Source organism: Rhinopithecus roxellana, chromosome 19, assembly GCF_007565055.1.
Source record: "Rhinopithecus roxellana isolate Shanxi Qingling chromosome 19, ASM756505v1, whole genome shotgun sequence".
Taxonomy (NCBI): Eukaryota; Metazoa; Chordata; class Mammalia; order Primates; family Cercopithecidae; genus Rhinopithecus; species Rhinopithecus roxellana.
In genome coordinates, this window is record NC_044567.1 from 61,672,458 (window position 1) to 61,693,726 (window position 21,269).

The 21,269-nt window shown below is 52.1% G+C and overlaps 2 protein-coding genes across 8 annotated transcripts in view; one reads left to right on the forward strand and one right to left on the reverse strand.

The window, feature by feature from the left end:
* Window positions 1-798: 798 nt before the first annotated feature.
* NAT9 (N-acetyltransferase 9 (putative)) lies at window positions 799-7,254 on the reverse strand. 6 transcript variants are annotated; one of them, XM_030923765.1, is made up of 8 exons: window positions 7,168-7,248; window positions 6,710-6,757; window positions 6,529-6,614; window positions 4,198-4,307; window positions 3,218-3,361; window positions 2,457-2,516; window positions 2,201-2,292; window positions 799-2,099 (listed from the first exon to the last, which is right to left on the reverse strand). In XM_030923765.1, exons 3-8 carry the CDS (start codon window positions 6,603-6,605, stop codon window positions 1,965-1,967), a joined length of 618 nt encoding a protein of 205 aa, XP_030779625.1. In that variant the 5' UTR covers window positions 6,606-6,614; window positions 6,710-6,757; window positions 7,168-7,248; the 3' UTR covers window positions 799-1,964. The 6 variants fall into 6 exon arrangements, with proteins under 6 accessions (XP_030779625.1, XP_010385955.2, XP_010385952.2 ...); XM_010387653.2 differs by having other exon boundaries at window positions 2,201-2,295; XM_010387650.2 differs by having other exon boundaries at window positions 2,201-2,295; window positions 4,198-4,310.
* A 107-nt stretch (window positions 7,255-7,361) lies between these two features.
* Window positions 7,362-21,269, forward strand: part of TMEM104 (transmembrane protein 104) — a 63,171-nt gene continuing 49,263 nt past the window's right edge. For both annotated transcript variants that reach the window (XM_010387646.2, XM_010387645.2), the window contains exons 1-5: window positions 7,362-7,478; window positions 8,183-8,294; window positions 16,633-16,754; window positions 19,302-19,383; window positions 20,691-20,787. In XM_010387646.2, the coding sequence (XP_010385948.2) occupies window positions 8,250-8,294; window positions 16,633-16,754; window positions 19,302-19,383; window positions 20,691-20,787 (346 nt within the window). In that variant the 5' untranslated portion in view covers window positions 7,362-7,478; window positions 8,183-8,249. The remainder of the gene's footprint in view (window positions 7,479-8,182; window positions 8,295-16,632; window positions 16,755-19,301; window positions 19,384-20,690; window positions 20,788-21,269) is intronic.

Genomic DNA, 21,269 nt, shown 5'->3' on the forward strand with positions numbered 1-21,269 from the left:
AATTCCAGAAGCGTGGAAAGTGTGTCCCAGGATGCAGCTGGGTTTGGAATGTAAGGACTTGGCTTTACTCTTTCTGCCTACAGCCAGTGGGGTGCAGGATTCCCAGGGGCAGGCTGGGCTGGTGCCAGATCCTCTATCTTATCTGGCCATTGTGACCTGATTGGAGGGAAAGTGTCCAGTGCCAGGGGAAAACTAACCGGTCCACTGAGCCCTGGGACGTGGTGTGGCTAGGTGGGGTGGAAGGGCCTTTTCAAGGGCGAAATGCCCTGTCCCCAACAAAAGACCCAGGTCCCTGATACCTTTGGCACCTGAAGCCTGATGTGGAGGTCTGCAAGAGCTAGGCTCCAGGGCCGGGAGCTTCCAGGCAGGTGCTCAGAAGGAAGGTGCCCCCAGGCTAGTCTCCACCCAATCCAAAGGACACCTCTCAGAAGACAGGCTGTGGGCAGAGAGGAATGAGTAAAGCAGGAAGATCTGGAATCAGGGAGTGGGCCGTGTCCACAGACCAGTCACTATCTGGCCATCTGCTCCTTGTTAGAGGAACCATCCAAAACCCTTATCACAACAGCACCCTGTTCAGCTGACCTGTCCCCACCCCACCCTTGCTTCTATCCTGTGGCCCCTGACAGATTCCTCCCGACAGGGGCCCCTCCCTACCTCATCTGCCAGATGGGGAAGCCCTGGGGGACCTTTGACTCTTCATTAACCTGAACACTGGTGGAAGGAATGGGTGGCCTCGAGGGAACTCCCATTGCTGAGGTACATGTGGAACGAAGGGAGCCACGGCAAACAACACGTTCATTTTATGATGTTCGTTTTATCCTGAGGCATGTTTTCAGTGTCAGTTTTTCACATGTAGTTTGGTGTGAGACTCCAGGATCAAGGGGGCTCGGAGGCCTTAGGCAAGTCACCTTACTTATCTAAGACTTGTTTCCCCGCCTGGCAAATACCCTGCAAGCCTCCTGTGGTTGTGTTTTGAAAGCATGCCCGGCCTTTCTTGACAGCCACCCCAGATGGTGGCAGGGCATGGAAGACTGTTAGGAGTCAGAGTGCTCCCCTCAGGTGGAGGGAGACTGGGCCAGCTCTACTTTGTAAGCCATGGGTGCCAGGTAGCCCGGCCACCCTGAGCCTGTGCCTCCACTGCCCCCGCGTGGCCAGTCAGGTGCAGCTGCTCCTAGATGTGCAGGGTGAGGAGCCGATGTGAGAGCACCAGAGGGACATAGCTGATGGCCTGACACTGTCTTCAGGAGGGCACCCTGAGGGGCCTCTGCTTCCTCAGTGCCCCCTGAGCTTCATCAACAGAGGGGTGTTCTCCGGCCACAAGGAGCTGTATCCAACACTAATGCCTTTAAATTCAAGACTGGCTCCAGGAGAGAGGAGGGACGCTAGGTTGAGGGGCCAGGCCACACTCTCTCTGGACCACCTGTTCCCGGGTCAAGCTCCCAGGGTCACAGCAGCCTGCTTCCGCAGGACAAGAGGACCAAGCTGCCCTTGAGTGGACACAGAGGCTGGGCCTCCTGGTAGCTCTTGACACAGACTAAATGGGAAAACCAGGAAAGCTGGCCATGCCTGGAGCTTCACTCCCAGCCAGGGCAGAACCTCTGGCCTCCAAGGAGAAAGGTCTCTCCACTCCCATCCGTGCTCCAGGTACCCCTGCACCTCCAGCTCCCACCTTCATCCCAACATCTCCCATGGAGTCCTGCCCTCCATTCCAGTTTCCTAGAGTCTGGGTCTGGCTTTGGCCAGGAGGGGAGAAGGGGACTGGCCCTGGCCCTAGAGTCTGCTCAGCCATACCACCAGCTGGAGGGAGGCCACAGCAAGCCCCGCCACAGTCTGAAGGGCCCAGAAAGGTGATTCCCAGCCTGGGGCTGGGCCAGGAGCACTCTCCCAGTGCAGGGCTCTGGTCTTTGGAGTGCGTGGGCCCAACACCCTGCTCACACAGGGTGGCTGCCCACAAGGCCCAGCCATCAGCAGGGCTCTGCCGACCCATCTCTGTAAGGCTTCTCTTCCACGTGGCTGGTCTGCTCCAGAAGCCACTGATGCTCGGACTCACTCACTGTCAGTCGGAGGGTCACCTCCTGAAAAACGCTGCTCGCAGCCACCTACGTGAGCCAGAGAGAACAAAGCCTGCTAAGTTACAGTATTAACACCACCAGGCCCACCACCCAGGTCTAGGCCCCACTCCGCCCAAGGACATCCTTACCTGCTCAAAGTGAAGTTTCTGGAACATCCGGATGCTTGGTTCATTTCCTTGCCCAATTTTAGCCTCAAACTTGGTCAGACCTAGTGTGGTCACTCCTCGCAGAGATGAGAAAGGGGCAAGTAAGGAGGCGCCTACCCCCACCCCTCCTGTCCCAAGCTGCAGAGGAGGAACCTTCACCTGCCCCCAACCCTCAGACCTGAACAAGGTTCACCTGAGGCCTGGCCACTTCCCGCATTGTCTGCTCACACTTTCTTACCGTAAGACAGCATCGCGAGAACGGCCTCAGTGCCAAGGCCCTTACCCCTGCAGCTGGGCTCTAGGAGAAACAACAGGAGCGGCACTGACGCCATGTGCCAGGCTCCAGTGTGGGGACTTGACAGACATCATCTCATTTAATTCTCAACAACTCTGAAGTTGCTACTATCATTACCATTCTGCAGACGAGGAAACAAGCACAGAGAAGTGCGAAAGGCCTCAGCTTGCAACCCAGCAATTTTTTTTTTTTTTTTGAGACGGAGTCTCGCTCTGTCGCCCAGGCTGGAGTGCAGTGGCCGGCAATTTGACTTCAAAGCTGACTCCTTTACCTCATGGAGTCAGTGGGCTGCCTCACGGGGATAGTCAGTAGCCACTTGGGGGAAACTGAGGACCAAGAAGGAGCAGAAACAGGAGAGCCTCCCCCTGTAATATGACAAGATGCTCCAGAGAAGACCATTTTCTGAGGGTCCCCAGCCCACCCCAAGTATGGGACTGACCATCCTTGAATCTACCCCATACCAAGGGTTAAGTTCACACCTAAGCACAAGGAGTAAAGTGATGTGCCTGGGGGTGTACCAGGCTGAGGGGGGCTAGGTGGGCAGGCTGCCCAGCCAGGCCCTGGGCTCACCGACATGGAGCCTCCCAGTGAGCCCTGTGAGTGCCCACCCTATGCGGCCTCTGCAGGCTCAGAGTTAGCATATCTGACAGTCAGCATATCTGACAGCCAAGAGTCGGGGGAAGGCAGGGCTAGGTGAAACAAACCTGCAATCATGACCTCGATCTCCCCCAGGGTGGGGTCTTCTAGATCTGTGAGGAAGAGGTTCACATCTCCCACCATGCAACTCTCTTCGGTGGCGCCTGGCTGGGCCTGCCACTTCTCGGCATCCAGCACAATGAAGGTACACTCTGAGGAGGAGGTGACAGGGCTATCGCACACACTTCCCAGAGGAGAGAAGAGAGGATGGTATTCCTACCCAAACCACAGCACTGCAGAACACCAGCATCTCTGAGTCTGCCAGGAGAAGAGGGGGTCCCAGAGCTTCCTTCAGCTCATTACAAAACTCCAAATCTGGCCGGGCGCGGTGGCTCACGCCTGTAATCCCAGCACTTTGGGAGGCCCAGGCGGGCGGATCACAAGGTCAGGAGATCGACACCATGGTGAAACCCCGTCTCTACTAAAAATACAAAAAAAATTAGCCGGGCGCGGTGGCGGGCGCCTGTAGTCCCAGCTACTCAGGAGGCTGAGGCAGGAGAATGGCGTGAACCCGGGAGGCGGAGCTTGCAGTGAGCCGAGATCGCGCCACTGCACTCCAGCCTGGGCGACAGAGCGAGACTCCGCCTCAAAAAAAAAAAAAAAAAAAAAAAAACTCCAAATCTGCCTCCTACAGAAAAAGCCTCTCCAACCAGCAACCAAATTCTCAGAGAGCAGGGAAGACAGAGGAGCACGGTCACACTAGGCTGTGGTGAGGGATGTGAGGGGCAGGGCGGAAATTTACAGCCAGAGCCCCAGATGCTCTACTTTCTCTACATCCTTCCAAGCCCAATGCAGTGGGTGGGGAAGAGGACGGAAGGGTCAGCCACAGGGACTGGCTTCAGGGGCATGAGAATACAGGAGTTCCAGCACCTTTCAGGCTTTTCACAAAGCTTCTATAGCGGGACTGGAAAAGGGAGGGAACCTGGAGACTGACTGTGGATCAGCCCTCCCAGTACCAGGGCTAGGGGGAGTGGGAGGCACTCCTCACTGTCTGCATCTTCCCGCCAGCTGTGCTGCATGGCATACTCCTGCTCCAGGGTCAGCGGCTCTGAGGCTGTCAAACGCTGCAGCTCCTCTGATTTCATCCACTCGTGATACCTGCTGGGACAGAGGGGTGACCTTAGACATGGAGGACTCATTCAGAGGCATGTCTGACACCTTATAATGTGAGGGTCCAGAACCCCACAGGGCTAACACAGGGCTCAAAGAACACCCAAAGGGTTATCACTGCTCCTAAGGCAGGGGCCACAGGCACAAGACCCAGAAGCAAGCTAGTCTTACACGAGAACAGCAGAAGTCAGTTCTATCTGTCCAACTTCCTATCCTGTCTCAGATCAGTGCGGAAGAGCAGTCTGAAACCAAACACTCTTCAAATTCCAGAAGGGGAAGTATATGGCAAGCCGACCTCAACAAAGGCGGCTGGACAGATGCCCACAAAGTTAGGGCACCAGGAACCCTCAAACGGAACACTACAAGTAGAGAATACCCAGCTACAGCACCCCTATCCCAACCTACCAGCCATGTGCCAACTGCCCCCACAGGAATCCCATCAGGACTCGGTCCTGGCCTTTCGAATGGTAGATATCACAACTCATCAGCTCAGAGTTTAAGGACAAGCTAACATTAAGTCTCCAAGAACTGAACATAATCCCTGACACCAGGGAAACATCACTAATTTATGATTAGGTGAAAAGACAATGTCTTTTTCTTACACATTTTAGTTTACATAAAGCAATTCCTTGCTGAAAGGCCAAAAAGCAAGCTGAGAGAAAGAAAGGGAAGAGGATGGGCAGCTCCTTCCAAGGAAGTCACAGTCCCCAGCTTCTGCTATTTTTTTTTTTGTTTGTTTGTTCTTTGAGACAGAGTTTCACTCTTGTTGCCCAGGCTGGGATTACAGGCATGTGCCACCACACCCAGCTAATGTTTTTGTATTTTTAGTAGAGACAGGGTTTCTCCATGTTGGTCAGGCTGGTCTCTTTTCTTTTTTCTGAGATGGAGTCTCCCTCTATCACCCAGGCTGGAGTGCAGTGGCGCAATCTCGGCTCACTGCAAGCTCCGCCTCCTGGGTTCACGCCATTCTCCTGCCTCAGCCTCCCAAGTAGTAGGGACTACAGGTGCCCGCCACCATGCCCAGCTAATTTTTTTGTATTTTTAGTAGAGACGTGGTTTCACCGTATTAGCCAGGATGGTCTCGATCTCCTGACCTCGTGATCTGCCCGCCTCAGCCTCTCGTGCTGGGATTACAGGCCTGAGCCACTGCGCTCAGTCTTTTTTCTTTTCTTTTCTTTTTTTTTTTTTTTTGAGACAGAGTCTTGCTCTGTTACCCACGCTGGAGTGCAGTGGTGTGATCTCGGCTCACCGCAACCTCCCCCTCCCCGGTTCAAGCGATTCTCCTGCCTCACCCTCCCAAGTAGCTGGGATTACAGGTGCCTGCCACCAAGCCCATCTAATTTTTTTGATTTTTAGTAAAGACAGGGTTTCATCATGTTGGCCAGGCTGATCTCGAACTCCTGACCTCGTGATCCAATTGCCTCAGCCTCCCAAAGTGCTGAGATTACAGGAGTGAGACACCCGGCCTTTTTTTTTTTTTTTTTTTGAGACAGAGTCTCACTCTGTTGCCCAGACTGGAGTGCAGCAGTGTGATCTTGGCTCACTGCGACCTCCGACTCCCTGGTTCAAGCGTTTCTCCTGCCTCAGCCTCCTGAGTAGCAGGGATTACAGGTGTCTGCCACCAAGTCTTGCTAATTTTTTGTATGTTTAATAGAGACGGCGTTTCATCATGTTGACCAGGCTGGTCTCGAACTCCTGGCCTCATAATCCGCCTGCCTCAGCCTCCCAAAGTGCTGGGGTTACAGGTGCCAGCCACCGTGCCGGCTTTTTTTTTTTTTTTTTTTTTTTTTTTTGAGACAGGTTCTTGCTCTGTCACTCAGGCTGGAGTACAGTGGTGCAATCACAGCTCACTGCAGTCTTCAACTCCTGGGCTCAGGCAATCCTCCCACCTCAGCCTCCCTAGTAGCTGGGACTACAGCTGTGCACCACCATGCCTGACTAATTTTTATGTTTTTTGTAGAGATGAGGTCTCGCTACGTTACCCAAGCTGGTCTCGAACTCCTGGGCTCAAGCGATCCTCCTGCCACAGCCTCCCAAAGTCCTGGGATTACAGGCGTGAGCCACGGCACCCAGCCTTTTTTCCCCCACTCATATATAGTTATTTCTCACAACCAATGTTTCTTCTTAGGGGAAACAGCCCTGAGACTGGGGCTGTACCTTACACAGCTCTGGATGCTGCTACGCACCCCATGTCAAGCAGGAAAGATACCTGGGCACATGCTCCGAGGTGTAGGGTACAAGTACCACCTTCTTCCCCAGCAGCATGGTGTTCTGATTCAACCTCATGGTAGCAGCCTGCATGCAGATAGGGAGAGCAAAGACTTCAGGACCCCGAATTTCCAACTTCGGGTGGGAGCTCCGGCTTTCCTGCTGGGGCTAAGTTGACTTACGTCATTCTTTCCTTCCAGACACTCCAGAGAATACAGACTCCAAAAATTCTTGCAAGAAAGAGAAACAGGCTGGTTAAGGATTATTAAACAATCTTTGACTCCCACCCCAGGGGGCCAAGCCCGGGCTCCGTTTCTGCCGGTTCCTTCCGTCCACTCCCCAGAACTTCGATTCCTCAAACCCAAGCACCAAGTACCAAGCCTTATCTCTAGAGCTCCCATTACTTGCCCCAGTCCAGGGATTCCAACCTAGAGTCAACTTTCAGCCCTGCCTTAAACCTGCTTCCAGCCTCACCGTGGCGACCACCCCACGGGGCTCTGGCCACTCCCTCCTCCCCGCCTCCGACCACTTCAGGGCAAGGCGGGCTTAATCTCAGGCCCTCCCCTTTAAGTGGCGTTCTAGATCACTCTCCTCGACCCTCCAACCACGCGGACCCGGGTACTGCCAAGCTCACACCCACCCACCACCGACGAAATCGTCCACTGCAGAAGGGGTGATCCACCTCCTCCAACCAGCCACGCTCCCAGGCCCGAGCGGCTGCCGCCCCTCCCGCATGCGCGTGACAGCGCGCCCCGCCCACTTCCGCCATGCTGACGGCAGCCGCCTTGCCCCAATCCCGGTCCCGCCCCCGCGAGGCGCCCAGTCAGCGCGCGCGAAGAAGGTGGGCTGCGGAGCGGGCGCATGCGCGCTGCGGACGCCGGTGCGGGACAGCTGGCGCCGGCGGCAGCCTACTGGCGGGAGGTGGAGGCTTCGGAGCTGGCTGTGCTGCAGGTGTCGGTCGGGTCGGGTCGGGTCGAGTCGGGACCGGACGGGACGGGACGGGCGGGAGAGGACTGGACGGGATGGGATAGGTTGGGGCGGGGCTGCATCAGACTCGGGACTCCTCCAGGAGGCAGAGAGAGGGAGAGGCTGGGAGTGGGGCTCTTGAGAAAAGAGGGAGCTTTGAGGGTGGGGAACCCTAAGAGAGTAGGCTGGGCCAGGGAGTGGAGGCCCCGTTAAGAAAAGAAGGCCTTGGGGCCTTGAGTGGGGTTGGAGGGATAATGTAGGAAAGCCCCCAGCTCCCTGCCCTAGGCAGAGGCGGCAGACGGTTCTTTGGGCTCCCCTGTGTGGTAGTGAGCTCCTGGTTGCTGTGATTAAATGGGGATCACCACCCCAGAGCGTGGAAAGGGGGCTCTTGTGGTGGGTGAGACTTAGTGACTTTAGAGGCCCCTTCAATCACTTGCACTCCGAGCAACATTGAAAACATCCGTGCTGGCCACAGAGCAGTGTCCCGCACAGCAAGGGAGAAGTTAGAAGAAATCGTCCAGATTTCTGTCATCCGGGGTGACCCCTCCCTCGGGGGTGAGTCTTGTGACAGATACTGAGGCCCTAAGTGTCTGTGATCAAAGAACTAGAGGTGGCGGGGAAAGGCTGCAAGCCTCCTCCCACCCCATCTCAGTCCATCAGACAGGTGAACTCCGCTCTTTTGTTTTAAGGAGGTGCAGCAGCTGCCGCCCCTGCACCTAAGGAACCTCGGCTGCCAGCGCTTCCTCACTTTTGGAAATGGCGGGTGAAATTACAGAGACGGGGGAACTCTATTCTTCCTACGTGAGTGTGACTTATAGAACCTTTTGCTCACTGAAGTGTTCCTGGCTTCTAGAAAAGCACACTGCTTCCTGGGGATGGGACTAGTGAGTGCTGCTGCTTGAGCAGACCGTGGTGGAAGCAGGATGGGGGAGTTCCATGGGGCAGCGGCTACACGGCTACTCTGGTGGCTCAGAATGTAAGTCAGATTTATTCTCTTTTTAAGGTGTTTGTCAGAGTGGTCAAACCAAACAAAATCGCCGTGCTGTTTGTAATGTTAATCCTGAGCCAGGCGCGGTGGCTCACGCCTGTAATCCCAGCACTTGGTGAGGCCCAGGCGGGCAGATGTCCTGAGGTCTGGAGTTCAAGACTAGCCTGGCCAACATGGTAAAACCCTGTCTCTACTAAAAATACAAAATTAGCCAGGCATGGTGGCATGTGCCTGTAATCCCAGCTACTCGGGAGGCTGAGGCAGGAGCACCTGGGAGGCGGAGGTTGCAGTGAGCTGAGATCGAGCCATTGCACTCCAGCCTGGGCAAAAAGAGCGAAACTCCGTCTCAAAAATAAATAAATAATGTTCATCTCCAGGCTACCACTTGCCTGCAGTGCTGCCCTTCAGGTGAACAGTGATTGACAGCTGTTGACTCTGGGTTTTGCTCATCTCAGTAGTTGGAAACCGCTTTGATCTTTACTGAATTTTAAATTGCACAACTTTTATAGTCTTGGATGGCGTAAGAAGCAGCGAAAGCATACAAAGACTTCTAATTACAGTTTGGTGGACTCTGCAATTAGAACAGCTAGCATGATTGATTTCACTGTCTTAGGTCTGTGTTACCTCTCGCTGCCCCCAACACATACTCAGTTTATCTTCTCTGTGTAACGTATGATTGGTCATAGTTGTTACATCACAGGGCCATCTTGTCTGGATAAGTAGCCAGAGGGTTGGAATAATCAGATATGGTTGACTCAGGTTGTTACCAACTATCCCAGGCAAAAGCAGCACTGCCCTAAGTAGCAAGAGTCTTCTTTCTAGAACTTGACCTGCCTTCAACAGCTGCCCTGCCTTGTACATAGCTTCCTAGCCTGGGGATCCCTGGTCTTTTTCTGCTCGCTTCACAGACTAGCATTGTGGTGTGACGGACAAGGAAGTGTCTCCACAAGAAAATGTCTTAGAGTACTTCCTTCACAGCTGGAAGAAAGCCTTCCTGATTCCAGAGTCTTCCTATTGGGCCCGTGCCATTCATGTGTGGCAGTAAAGGAGCCTTCTTCACCCTTCACCTCTGTAATTTCTCAGGGGAAGTCTTTTTTTTTTTTTTTTAAGACAGAGTTTCACTCTGGTTGCCCAGGCTGGAGTGCAATGGCGCAATCTCGGCTCACTGCCTCCGCCTCCTGAGTTCAAGCGATTCTCCTGCCCCAGCCTCTCAAGTAGCTGGGACTACAGGCATGCACCACCACGCCTGGTTAATTTTTTTGTATTTAGTAGAGACAGGGTTTCACCATGTTGGTCATGCTGATCTTGAATTCCTGACCTCAGGTGATCCACCTGCCTCGTCCTCCCAAAGTGCTAGGATTACAGCTGTGTGCCACTGCACCTGGCCTCTCAGGGGAAGTCTTTCATGAACCCTGGAATGGAATGAATACTGTCCTTCTCGTTTGTGGAATTATGTAACAGCTCTCAGCCTCCTGCTGTCAGCGATGAAATCTCCATGCTGTCTATTAATATAAAAGTCACCACAGTTCCTGCTTTTTCTTACAACATCTGTAAACTTAAAGATAAGGAAATGAGTCATCCCTGTAAGTAAGTTTTGTAAGGAAAACACTTTGATATGTCCCCATTTCTTGTGTGTCCGGTTGTTTAAGGGGTCCTTTCACAAGTCACGTGCCCACAGGAAATCAGGAAGTTAGGCCCGCAAGCTTCAGTGCCCTCTGCCCTTTTTTGTTCTCCATCTCCTATGTGTTTTATTTCGTTCAGGGTCTTTGTTGCCCAGAGGGCCAGCTCTGGGCATTGGCCATAAACAAGTGCTTGTGTTCTCTTATCCTACTGGTGAAGAGAGATGTAGGGAGGAGGTGGGGTGGGGTGGGGATGATGTGGCATCAAACAGGAGGTATAGTGGTCAGTGTTCTGAGGGGAGAAGACACCTGCTTCCTAAGGGTTCCTTCACTCCCCCATCCTGGAACAATTCTTGGTCCTCTGTACAACCAGAAGAGTTTGTTGTCACTGAGTTCAGATAAGCTGTGGAACTAACTTGCTGCAGATGCTGCTCTGACTACCCCTGCAGGCCCCAGCTCAAGACAATGTGAACAGAACTCTGCTCTGGCTGCCTTGGGAAACCAAGAAAGGGGGCATGTAATTCATACATGTGCTTCAGCCCATGGTCATTTACAAGACAAAGCTTCTCCTTAGTTCTTTATTGCCTCATTTATTTTGAGTTCTTTTCCCCTTCAGGAGTTCCAAGGATGTTCGCTTTAGCTTGAATTATTCTGCCTAAAATATTTGTAACAAGTAGATGAGCCACCTAGGTGGCTCAGATGTCCCACTCTCTCAAGGATAGTGCTGAACACAGGAACATGGTTCAGACAGGTACATGTCCCCATAAGGGATCTCAGGACAGGCATGTCTGTTTCTCCATTTATGAGGACCAGGAGTGACACAGAACTGAAGTGGCTGTCGTGTGATCAAAATACAGGATGCCGTAGGTCACGCCCGACAGAAGGATCAGCCGCTGAGGGTGCCTCTGCCTGCTGGCTCCTGCTCAAGATTGTTGTGGTTGCTTTCGAAGGAGAGAGTGCTTGTTTCACACCCTGAAATCCTAGTCATTGCTTCCGCATCTTTGCTGCCTTCTGTTTCCTTTGACAACTGTCAGAAGGGAAGCTGTTGAAAGATACTGGTGACATCTGCCCCATGCAGGTCATGAGTGAGGCTGCTGGGTGGAGGTGAGGCATGTGGGATGCTGCACTGAGCTCTCTAGAGCATAGGAGAGCAGGCCAGCAGTCCCAAGGAGCAGTGCCTGTGCCTCCTCCAGTGCAGCCACAGAGGAAGAGGTGAGAATTGGAGGTAACTCAGTTTAGGATGCATGCATTGGTCTTCATTAACGAGACTGCAGTAGAGCCTGTTCCTCAGCTTTCTGCCACTACTTCCCAGAGTCTGGCCCACAGAACCGTCCCACGACCAACAGAAGAGAAGGTCTCCTTTCTCTTCCTTCCCCACAACCCCTCCTGACCCAGCCTGTGGCACAGCCCAGATTTGCTTCCTGCCTCTATGTCTGCTCCTTGTGATTGGCCCTCACTGATTACCTTTACAGAAGATAAAGAGGATTGAATGCTTGCCAGGACTGCTGCAGTCCTCAGAAAGCAGAGAAGTCCTACATTACCCTGCAGGATTCCCTGAGCGCCCACTAAACACACAGGGCTTGCTTTGGAACTGAAAAAATTGCCGCAAAGCAAGACAACTGCAATTACCCATTTCTGTTCTCAACTGTAGTTTCTCTCTTCATTCATTTCTTTGTAAAGTTCTTAAAGGTTCGTAAGTCTCTTTTGGGAGCATGCTTATTTCATTGTACCTCTCTCTACAGCAGTGGTTGTCAACTAGTGGTGATTCTGCCCCCCAGAGGACAGTAGGCAGTGTCTAGAGGCATTTTTGATTGTCAGGACACTAATGGTTGGAGAGAGGTTGTTACTGGCGCCTAGTGGGTAAAGGCCAGGGATGTCACTAAACATCCTACAATGCACAGGACAGGCCCCCATCATGAAAAAAGACCTGGCCCCCAAATTTCCACAGTGCCCAAGCTGAGAAACCCTGATCCACAAGAGACCTTTGACTTTTACATCCCAAGACCTTTAAGCTTCCCTGAATTTACAGATGCCTCTTATACTGTTTAGTTTCCCCATAAAACTTTTGCCCAAGAACCATTACTTTCTTTCTTTTTCTTAAGACAGGGTCTCACTCTGACACCCAGTAAGCAATTACAGCTCACTGCAGCCTTGACTTCTGGGCTCAGGCGATTTTCCCATCTCAGTCTTCCAAGTAGCTGGGAATACAGGTACTTGCCACCATCCCTGGCTAATATTTTTTATTTTTTGTAGAGACAGAGTCTTGCTACATTTCCTAGGCTGGTCTCAAACTGCTGGACTCAAGCCATCCTCCCACCTCAGGAGTGCTGGGATCACAGGCGTGAGCCACCATACCTAGCCTAGAACTATCACTTTCTTATGCCTCTTCGCTTTCTCTTTGCTTCCATTATGGGAAATCATTCTCCATAAAGAAATAAGGTTTTTATCCCTTCGTAAGTATTACTGCTTATAGAAGCGATAAGCAGAGCACAGAGCTGCAGGGAGGACAGATGTTAGGTTGTCTGCTGGGGTCTGTTCTGTTAGTGCCCTGCTCCAAATGCTCCAAAACATCCAACCCCTTGTCCCATCCAAAAGGGCTCTGCGCAGTCTGACTGCAGCCTCTTCCAGCCCCACCCCTGCGCAGCTTACTGTGCTTCAGCCGCACAGGCCTTCTGAAGGCTCCTCGAGCCTACCTGCCTCTGTAGGCCTCTGGACCGGGAAGTCTCTCCCTCGTCTGTTGCCTGGGCAGCACCTTCTCATCCTCCAGCACCCTTCCTGGGGTATCCACTGTTTCCAGTGCTTTCCCACTGTGTCTTCTCACAGTGCCCTGATTCTTTGCTTCATAACGCCTCTCTCAAACCGTAGTTGTTTTCTTCCCAGGCTGGAGTGCAGTGGCATGATCTCAGCTCACTGCAACCTCTGCCTCCCGAGTTCAAGTGATTCTCATGCCTCAGCCTCCTGAGTAGCTGGGATTACAAGCGTGCACCATCATGCCCGGCTAATTTTTTGTATTTTAGTAGAGATGGAGTTTTGCCATGTTGCCCAGGCTAGTCTCGAACTCCTCAGCTGAGACAATATGCCCACCTCAAAGTGCTAGGATCACAGGTGTGAGCCACCGCACCTGGCCTGTAGTTGTTTTCTTGTTGTCTGTCTCCTACTTAGAATGTAGCCCCATGAGTTCAAGGGCCATATCTGTCTGGTTTATTATCATATCCTCAGTTCCAAGCACAGGGCCCAGTCTGTAGAAGGCTCTTGTTGGTTGTTGAATAAATGAACAGAACTGAACTAGCTAGGTGACCCATTCACACCCTTGTACACACGAGCATGAAAGTGCCAGTGATTGAAACTAACCTCAGCAAAAGTAAACATGAGTTAGTTATAGACATTCACAGTTACTGTGAAAAGCCAGAACTTCCCATTCAGAAGACCAGCAATGGGCTGTGTGTTCCCTGTCTCGCCTAGCTTCTGCCCTCAAAATTCTTCTAGCAGCACCACTCTGAGCCAGGACTCCCAGAGGGAAATCATATCATGATGATGTTGTGATCCAAGCAAGGCAGTAGGAAGATAATTCAAACTTGTTTTCATCCTTCTGGGATTTGTCTGTGGGATCAAATTGAGATTGCAGACTGGGCGCAGTGGCTCACTCCTGTAATCCCAGCACTTTGGGAAGCCGAGGTGGGTGGATCACCTGAGGTCAGGGGTTAGAGACTAGCCCGGCCAACGTGGCGAAACGCTGTCTCTAATAAAATTACAAAACTTAGCCAGACATGGTGGTGGGCACCTGTAATCCCAGCTACTCCAGAGGCTGAGGCAGGAGAATCGCTTGAATCTGGAAGGCGGAGGTTGCAGTGAGCCAAGATCACACCACTGCACTCCAACCTGGGCAGCAGAGCAAGACTCCGTCTCAAAAAATAAAAATTGAGATTGTGATATCCAAAACTGGATGATGAAGACTCTCAGCCTCACATCAGAGATAACCCAAGCAGGGTCCAGTGCAATCAGCTGGGTGTTCCCATCTCCAGCCTGTGTGCCAGGCACCCTGAGAAATGCAGAAAGAAGTGAGACGCAGTCCACAGTCACAGTGAGCTTCATATGTATTAACAGGGAAAAGAGAAATATGCCAATATCTGAAACCCAAGAGAGGGCATAAGAAGTGTTATTGCCACAAGGATTCAAAGGCGGGAGGCAGGACAACTTTGGGAGCCTGGGAAGGACTTTGTGGTAGAAGTTGCATTAGAGGCTGGGCGCGGTGGCTCACGCCTGTAATCCCTGCCGTTTGGGAGGCCGAGGCGGGCAGATCACGAGGTCAGGAGATTGAGACCATCCTGGCTAACACGGTGAAACCCCGTCTCTACTAAAAATACAATAAATTAGCCAGGCGAGGTGGCGGGCGCCTGTGGTCCCAGCTACTCGGGAGGCTGAGGCAGGAGAATGGCATGAACCTGGGAGGTGGAGCTTGCAGTGAGCACTCCAGCCTGGGCGACAGAGCGAGACTCGGGTCTCAAAAAAAAAAAAAAAGAAGTTGCATTGGAATGGGCCCTGAAGGCTGGGTAGGAGTTGAGGGGCTGGGGAGGTGGCATGAGAGGGCTTTGGTCCTGTGCCAGGTATTCACATACTGCAGGCAGAGAGCTTTCCTCTCCACAGGGTGGCCTCCCTTATGTCCTACTCTCAAATGTCCAGTTAGCACCTGCTGGGAAGCCTGTCTTTTCTAACCACTGCCCAGCCCCTCCTTCCCCCAGCCAATACCCCAAGGCGGGAGTTGGCCATCTCTGTTTCTTCATGCTTTTTTTTTTTTTTTTTTTTTGAGATGGAGTCTCACTCTGTTGCCCAGCCTGGAGTGCAGTGGCGCGATGTTGGCTCACTGCAACCTCCACCTCCCAGGTTCAAGCAATTCTTCTGCCTCAGCCTCCCGAGTAGCTGGGATTACAGGCACACGCCACCGCCCAGCTAATTTTTGTATTTTCAGTAGAGACAGGGTTTCACCATGTTGGATAGGCTGGTCTCAAACTCCTGACCTTGTGATCCACCCACCTCAGCCTCCCAAAGTGCTGGGATTACAGGAGTGAGCCACTGCACCCGTCCTCTACATGCTTTAAAAAAAAACATAATTGACTGAGTCTGGGAGAATGGGCACCAATTTGTGTGTTTCTGATCAACAATTCAGCATGTGGCTATTTTAGGAAACTTTTAAAATAAAGAAAAGCGCATCTTTCTAAGAACAGGAAGAGAAAATGAGAAACGGGTAAGCATTCCCAGAGATGGGGTGTTTGTCTTTTTTAATGATCAGAAACAGGTGGTAAAGCATACGGTAAGTCGCCCAATTTAGCAGAGTACAGGAAGACCAGTTAGGAGTCTACTGCACCAGTCCAGGCCAGAAAGACTCATTTGAATTGTAAATAAGGATAGGAGCCAGAGTTAGCCACAAAAGAAGTTCCAGAAATAAAGTCACTAGGACTGTGATCTGGAGGGGAAGGAAGGAGGATGGGGCCACTAATGGGATGTCTAGGTGTAGGTGACTAGCGGGCAGCTGGACTTGAGGTCTGCAGAAAGGTTGATACTAAGAGAAATACATGAGGAAAGGAGGCGTGTGCTTGGTGGAGTCTGCTGATTGCACCAGTAAAGGAAGCAGATGATGCCAAAATAAGGGTGGGCTTCTGGGAGGGAGGATTGGCAGGGGAGGAGGCTGGGGGACTGGAGAGCATCACAGAAGGGTAGGGGCTTGGGTCAGCCAGGAAGTTCACGGTTCAGATCTTGGAAAGGGAATCATTGTAAACTGTGGGTTGGTTTAAAAACCTGAAGTCAGTGACCTGAGAAATCACCCTGAAGTTGGGTGGGCAAGCGGGGAGGGAAGAATGGGGAGTGACTGCTAATGGAAATGGGTTTTTTTGGAGGGTGATAAAATGAAATTAGCTGGTGGTGCTGGTCACACAGCCTTGTGAATATTACTAAAACCCACTGATGTATGTACTTTAAATGGGTGGATTTTATGGTATGTGAATTATATCTCAATTTTTTTAAAGAAAACCTGAAATTGATATAGGGAGGGGGTGGAGAAAGGGAAGCATGAATATCCATGTCCCAAAGGACAATGGCAGTGACCTTGAGCCCACATGCTCAGTGGTCTTGGAAAAGTGGATGTTTCTTTGAGGTCAGTATTATGCGCTGACCTTTGTGCCAGGTACCCCGCCTATGGTGCTCTGTCCCCGGGAAGCCTACAGCCTGGTTGAGCAGTGTGCTAGCATCTGCGATGCAGCTTTAGGAGGGGCAGCAGTGATGACAGTAGGAATAGAGATGAAACTGAACCCCAGGACTTGAGTCATCCACGTATTCATGTTTGGTTAACAGGCTCTGTGGTTGCAAGGCCTGGCTCCTTAGACCCCAGGTGTAATTCTCCTGTCCTGTCTCCTTCCCTGTCTAAAGTCTGGCCTTCTGGCCTCCACAGTGGTGCCATCACTAGGGTCGTTCCTTGGGAGCTGTTAAGGGGAGATGTTAATTAAGTTCTGGGCTTGAATGTCGCCTCTGTCGGTTCCAGGTTGGGCTGGTGTACATGTTTAACCTCATCGTGGGCACGGGCGCACTCACCATGCCCAAGGCCTTCGCCACCGCCGGGTGGCTTGTCAGCCTCGTCCTGCTGGTGTTCCTGGGCTTCATGAGGTGAGAGTGGGGGCTTTCCCACAGGGGCCAGGAGTGGAGCAGGAGGCAGTCGGCCCAGGAAGCCCAAACATGAGGGCACTGAGGGGTGGGAAGACACCTGTCTACCCCGTCTCTAGCTCAGTGAGTCCCTGCCAGGGTAGTCAGAGAGGAGACAGTAGTCACAGAGGCCTCCTGGTGGCTTGTGTTAGTAGAGCGGTTACACAGCCCTGGTCAGATAAAAACCTGGACATCCACTAGGCTTTGGAATGTTTCACGTGATGCTGGCCTATTTCTTCCCTGGCAGATTTACCTCCCCTGCTATTAAATGTATGCTTTATTAACATTACCATCAAGTTTTGCTATCTGAGAAAATACCACCCAGCCACAGAAGAAGGATCTAACAAACATTTAAGGTGATATGGGAAATCAGTTTGAAATTTAGAATTTACTTAAGGTAATTCATGAATTAGATGATAAACACACGCCTGGGTGCCTGATCAAGCGTGGCACACGCCTGTCGTGTACCTCCCCAGGTCTTTAGGGACGCCTACTCCTTGAGCCAGGTGTGTGGGCCTCACCAGCCGGTGCTTCAGGGAGGGTGGGTTCCGCCTGAGGCTCTTGTTGGGATTCCCACACACGTGGGGACCTGACAGGTCTGAAGTTGTCAGCAAGTGCCCCAGGCCATGAAGGGATTTAGGACTAGGCACTTCCATCCTCAACCAGGTAGGAATCCACAAGCTGCAAAAAAGAGATGGGAAGGAGCACCTGGAAATACCTCCCCTGAAAGAGGCGACCCCCGATCTGTGCACCAAGCACCCTTCTGGGTACTGAGGGAGCCTCACCAACAACGATCTCTGCCTGTGCAGACTTGACTTTATTTTGTGGGGAGACAGACAGGATAATAAATGGGTAAATTGAAGAGTGAGCTGGAAGGCAGTGAGTGCTGTGGAAAGAGGAAGGCATAGCAGGGCGAGGGGACTAGGATGCCGGGTGAAGCAGGGTTAGGGAGGGCTGCATCTAAGTAAGGATCTGAATGGGGAGGGGGTGGGTACTGGTGGAAGGATGAGACAGAGCTTAGTAGTTGGAGCAAACTAAGACGTACAAGAAGCTGAATGGGATAGGAAAGCACCCATGGTTTTCAGTTTCTTCATGCGTTTCTTTTGGGGAGTTTTGAGAGTGAATCTTGGGACACTGTTGGTTCATCATCTACTGTGAGCCCTGGCAGCCAAGAGCTCTAGAAGTCTTTGTCCTTACATGACTCTGCTGTCCCCTTTAAAGGACCTTCAGCACAGGCAGGCACGAATGGGAAGTGTTCATTAGGGGCTCCCTGGCAGGGGGTGCCACACCCCGCTCCTTGTTCAACCCATTTGTGTTTGAACGTGATCAATGAGTTGGCCTTGCGCAACCATGAGAAGTCTCTTTATGCCTTAATTAAGATTGATTTTAATTTCACTTCCGAAAAGAAGGGTAAATCCAAAGCCCTTAAAGTGGTCACTTAGGCAAGATAATGAGAAACCTTTCTTGGAGATGCTGAGGCAGTTGGAATGGGGGTTTCAAAGCTGGCTGCTCCCCCAGAGTGGGAGTAAGTGTGGGTTTAACTGGTGTGGGGCCAAGCGACTCCTCTGCCTCCTGCCATCTGACCTTGGGGCGAGCAGTCAGCCCCCCATCCCTTGTCAATACTCAGGGAGGGGCAAGGATGAGTCTGATAGCAGAGCTGTCCTGGCCTCAAGAAAGCAGGAGATGAGTGTTCGTCCCACACTGTTCCGTGGCAGAGATGGATTCATACCTCAGGTTTTATTAGCAGGAAGGCAGCCCACTTCTGTATCCTCCGTTAACAAAAGCATTCATGCATTCCAGCTGTCATCTAGGTCTCAAGTTTCTTTAAGAGGAAAAGAAAAGATGATTTTTCCAATCTAGTCTGACTTCTCGGCAAGCGTCTGATGCCACCTCCCAATCTCCCTTTCGAATTGGTCCATAGAAGTGCAAGCTTATTTTAATATTAGCCAGCTTATTTGGAAAGTAAAAAGTACTGCCAAAGAAAAAAGGGATGGATTCCGGAGCCAAGTGCCCATTTGCAATTATCCATGCCTGTGCTCCTTCCATTAGTGCATGTAATTGGGAGGTGACCATTTGCCTGTGTCCTTGCAAGGTGAGGCGAAAGCTGCCTGCTGTCCTTCCAGAAGCTGGGGGGGCCCTTTGTGAACCAGCCTCCCCTCACTGAGAGCATCCTTTGGCATCTGTCCCCCACAGCCGCTCCTGGGTGTGCAGCACAGCTTGTCCCAGCATCGCTTCTGCCCCCAGCTCCCTCTCTCCTTTGGGTAGTTTCCCTCCCATCACTTAGTTCACACCCCTCTCTCTCGTGCACCAGAAATACGTTCTCACTTTAGACAGCAACATCAAAGCACGCACACCTTTTTACCAGGTAAAGCCCATCTCTAGGGAACAGCTCTCAGAAAAGAGAATGGTCCGGGCTGGTGGGTCTGGTCGGTTCTTACAATGGTGTCTCCCTTCTCTCTGTCTCCTCCAACCTCCTGTCTGCCTTTGGCACTGGGCACTCGGACCCCTCAGCTTCATGACCACCACCTTTGTGATAGAGGCCATGGCCGCAGCCAATGCGCAGCTCCGCTGGAAGAGGATGGAGAACCTCAAGGTGTGTGTGTCTCTGGGTTATGCCTCTGTTCCACCAGGTACCCAACAGGCGGTCTCAGCAGCCCATTCTTTTCCTCTCAGTGCACAGCGGGCTCTGTCCACAGCACTGCTCCCGGACCCCAGTCCCAGAGCTGAAGCTTAATAGCCACCTAAAGCTTAAAGCACAGATGGAGCCTCTGCCACTTTCCCGTCTCAGCCTCAGGCCCTCCTACCCCCTCCCCCCCGCACCCAGCTCAGCTGTTTGAAACCTTTGTACCCAGGAACTGTGCTGTTTCTTCTTCCCGAGTGAGTCTCCACCACCTCTAATGGGGCAGCATAGCTGTGCTGAGAGCTTCCTAATCAGATATAGATAACCCTGCAGAAAGAACACAGGGGCCAGTGCGGTGGCTCACACCTGTAATCCCAGCACTTTGGAAGGCTGAGGCAGGCGGATCACTTGAAGTCAGGAGTTCAAGATCAACCTGGCCAACATGGTGAAACCTCATCTCTACTAAAAATACAAAAGTTAGCCAGGCGTGATGATGTGTGCCTGTAATCCCAGCTACTCAAGAGGTTGAGGCACAAGAATTGCGTGAATTGGGAGGTGAAGATTGTGGTGAGCCGAGATTGTGCCACTGCACTCCATCCTGGGTGACAGAGTGAGGCGGTATGGAGTGACAAGTGTCTCAAAAAAAAAAAAAAGAGACCAGGCACAGTGGCTCATGCCTGTAATCCCAGCACTTTGGGAGGCCGAGGTAGGTGGATCACCCAAGGTCAGGAATTCAAGACCAGCCTGACCAACACGGTGAAACCCCATCTCTACTAAAAATACAAAAATTAGCTGGCCGTGGTGGCAAGTGCTTGTAATACCAGCTACTCGGGAGGCTAAGGCTGGAGAACCGCTTGAACCTGGGAGGCAGAGGTTGCAGTGAGTTGAGATCGTGCCATTGCACTTCAGCCTGGGCGACAAGAGCAAAACTTCGTCTCAAAAAAAAAAAAAAAAAAGAAGAAGAAAGGAAGCAGGTTCACCATTGTCCCAGGGCTTTTCTGTAGGGTTCCATGTCTTTTTTTTTTCTTTTTCTCTCTTTTTTTTTTTTTTTGAGACAGGGTGTTTGCTCTGTCACCCAGCCTGGAGTGCAGTATTGCAATCATGGCTCACTGCAGCCTCGATCTCGTAGGCTCAGGTGATCCTCCCATCTTAGCCTCCCAGGTAGCTAGGACTACAGGCACATGACACCACGCCTGGCTAACATTCTGTATTTTTTTGATGTGTTCCTTTGTTTTCCTTTGTTTTTCTCTCTCCTCGTCGTCCATCCTACCGCCTCCCAGGAGGAGGAAGATGACGACTCCTCCACAGCCTCAGACAGCGATGTTCTCATCCGGGACAACTACGAGCAGGCAGAGAAGCGGCCCATCCTGTCTGTGCGTAAGTCTTGGGGTCCTCACACGCTCGCACTTCCCTCTGGGCCACAGGGTGCCCTTTCTTCGTGGAGAGGCCCTGGGGAGTCTCCTCGCAGACTCTGGCATTTCCTGCCCCCGGTTTCTGATGCAGGCCCTGTGGGAGACTCAGAAGATCACAGGGTTTCAGTCCTGGGCACAGGCCTGGCCCCTGCTGGCTTAGCCATTACTCAGATTTGCTGCTTGGTGAGTTCCTTGACCTCTGCACCTCAGTTTCCCCCCAGCCCCCTTCCTGTTGCTGAGATGATTAAATGCCTGGTTCCTTGCCTGGCGCACCCTGGAAGCTTGAGTAAATGTTGCTCTGTGGAGTCTCTTCTTCCTCCTGCCCTGTGCCCTCATGTTCATATACGCCCCAGCCTTGCTGTCTCCTCCCTGGTCGGCTGGGTTGGGCTCCGATGTCTGCTCTCCCTTTCACCCCAGCAGGACCATCTCTGAATTCCCTTTAAAAAA

Bases quoted from the DNA above. Each gene is read 5' to 3' on its own strand.
- NAT9 (XM_030923763.1), bottom strand. From the start codon at position 6,620: ATGCAGGCTGCTACCATGAGGTTGAATCAGAACACCATGCTGCTGGGG. The intron at 3,362-4,197 runs GTGAGGAGTGCC...CCTCCTCCTCAG, and splicing joins CTGGCGGGAAGATGCAGACA to AGTGTACCTTCATTGTGCTG. The intron at 2,296-2,456 runs GTAAGAAAGTGT...CATCTCTGCGAG, and splicing joins TCTCGCGATGCTGTCTTACG to GAGTGACCACACTAGGTCTG.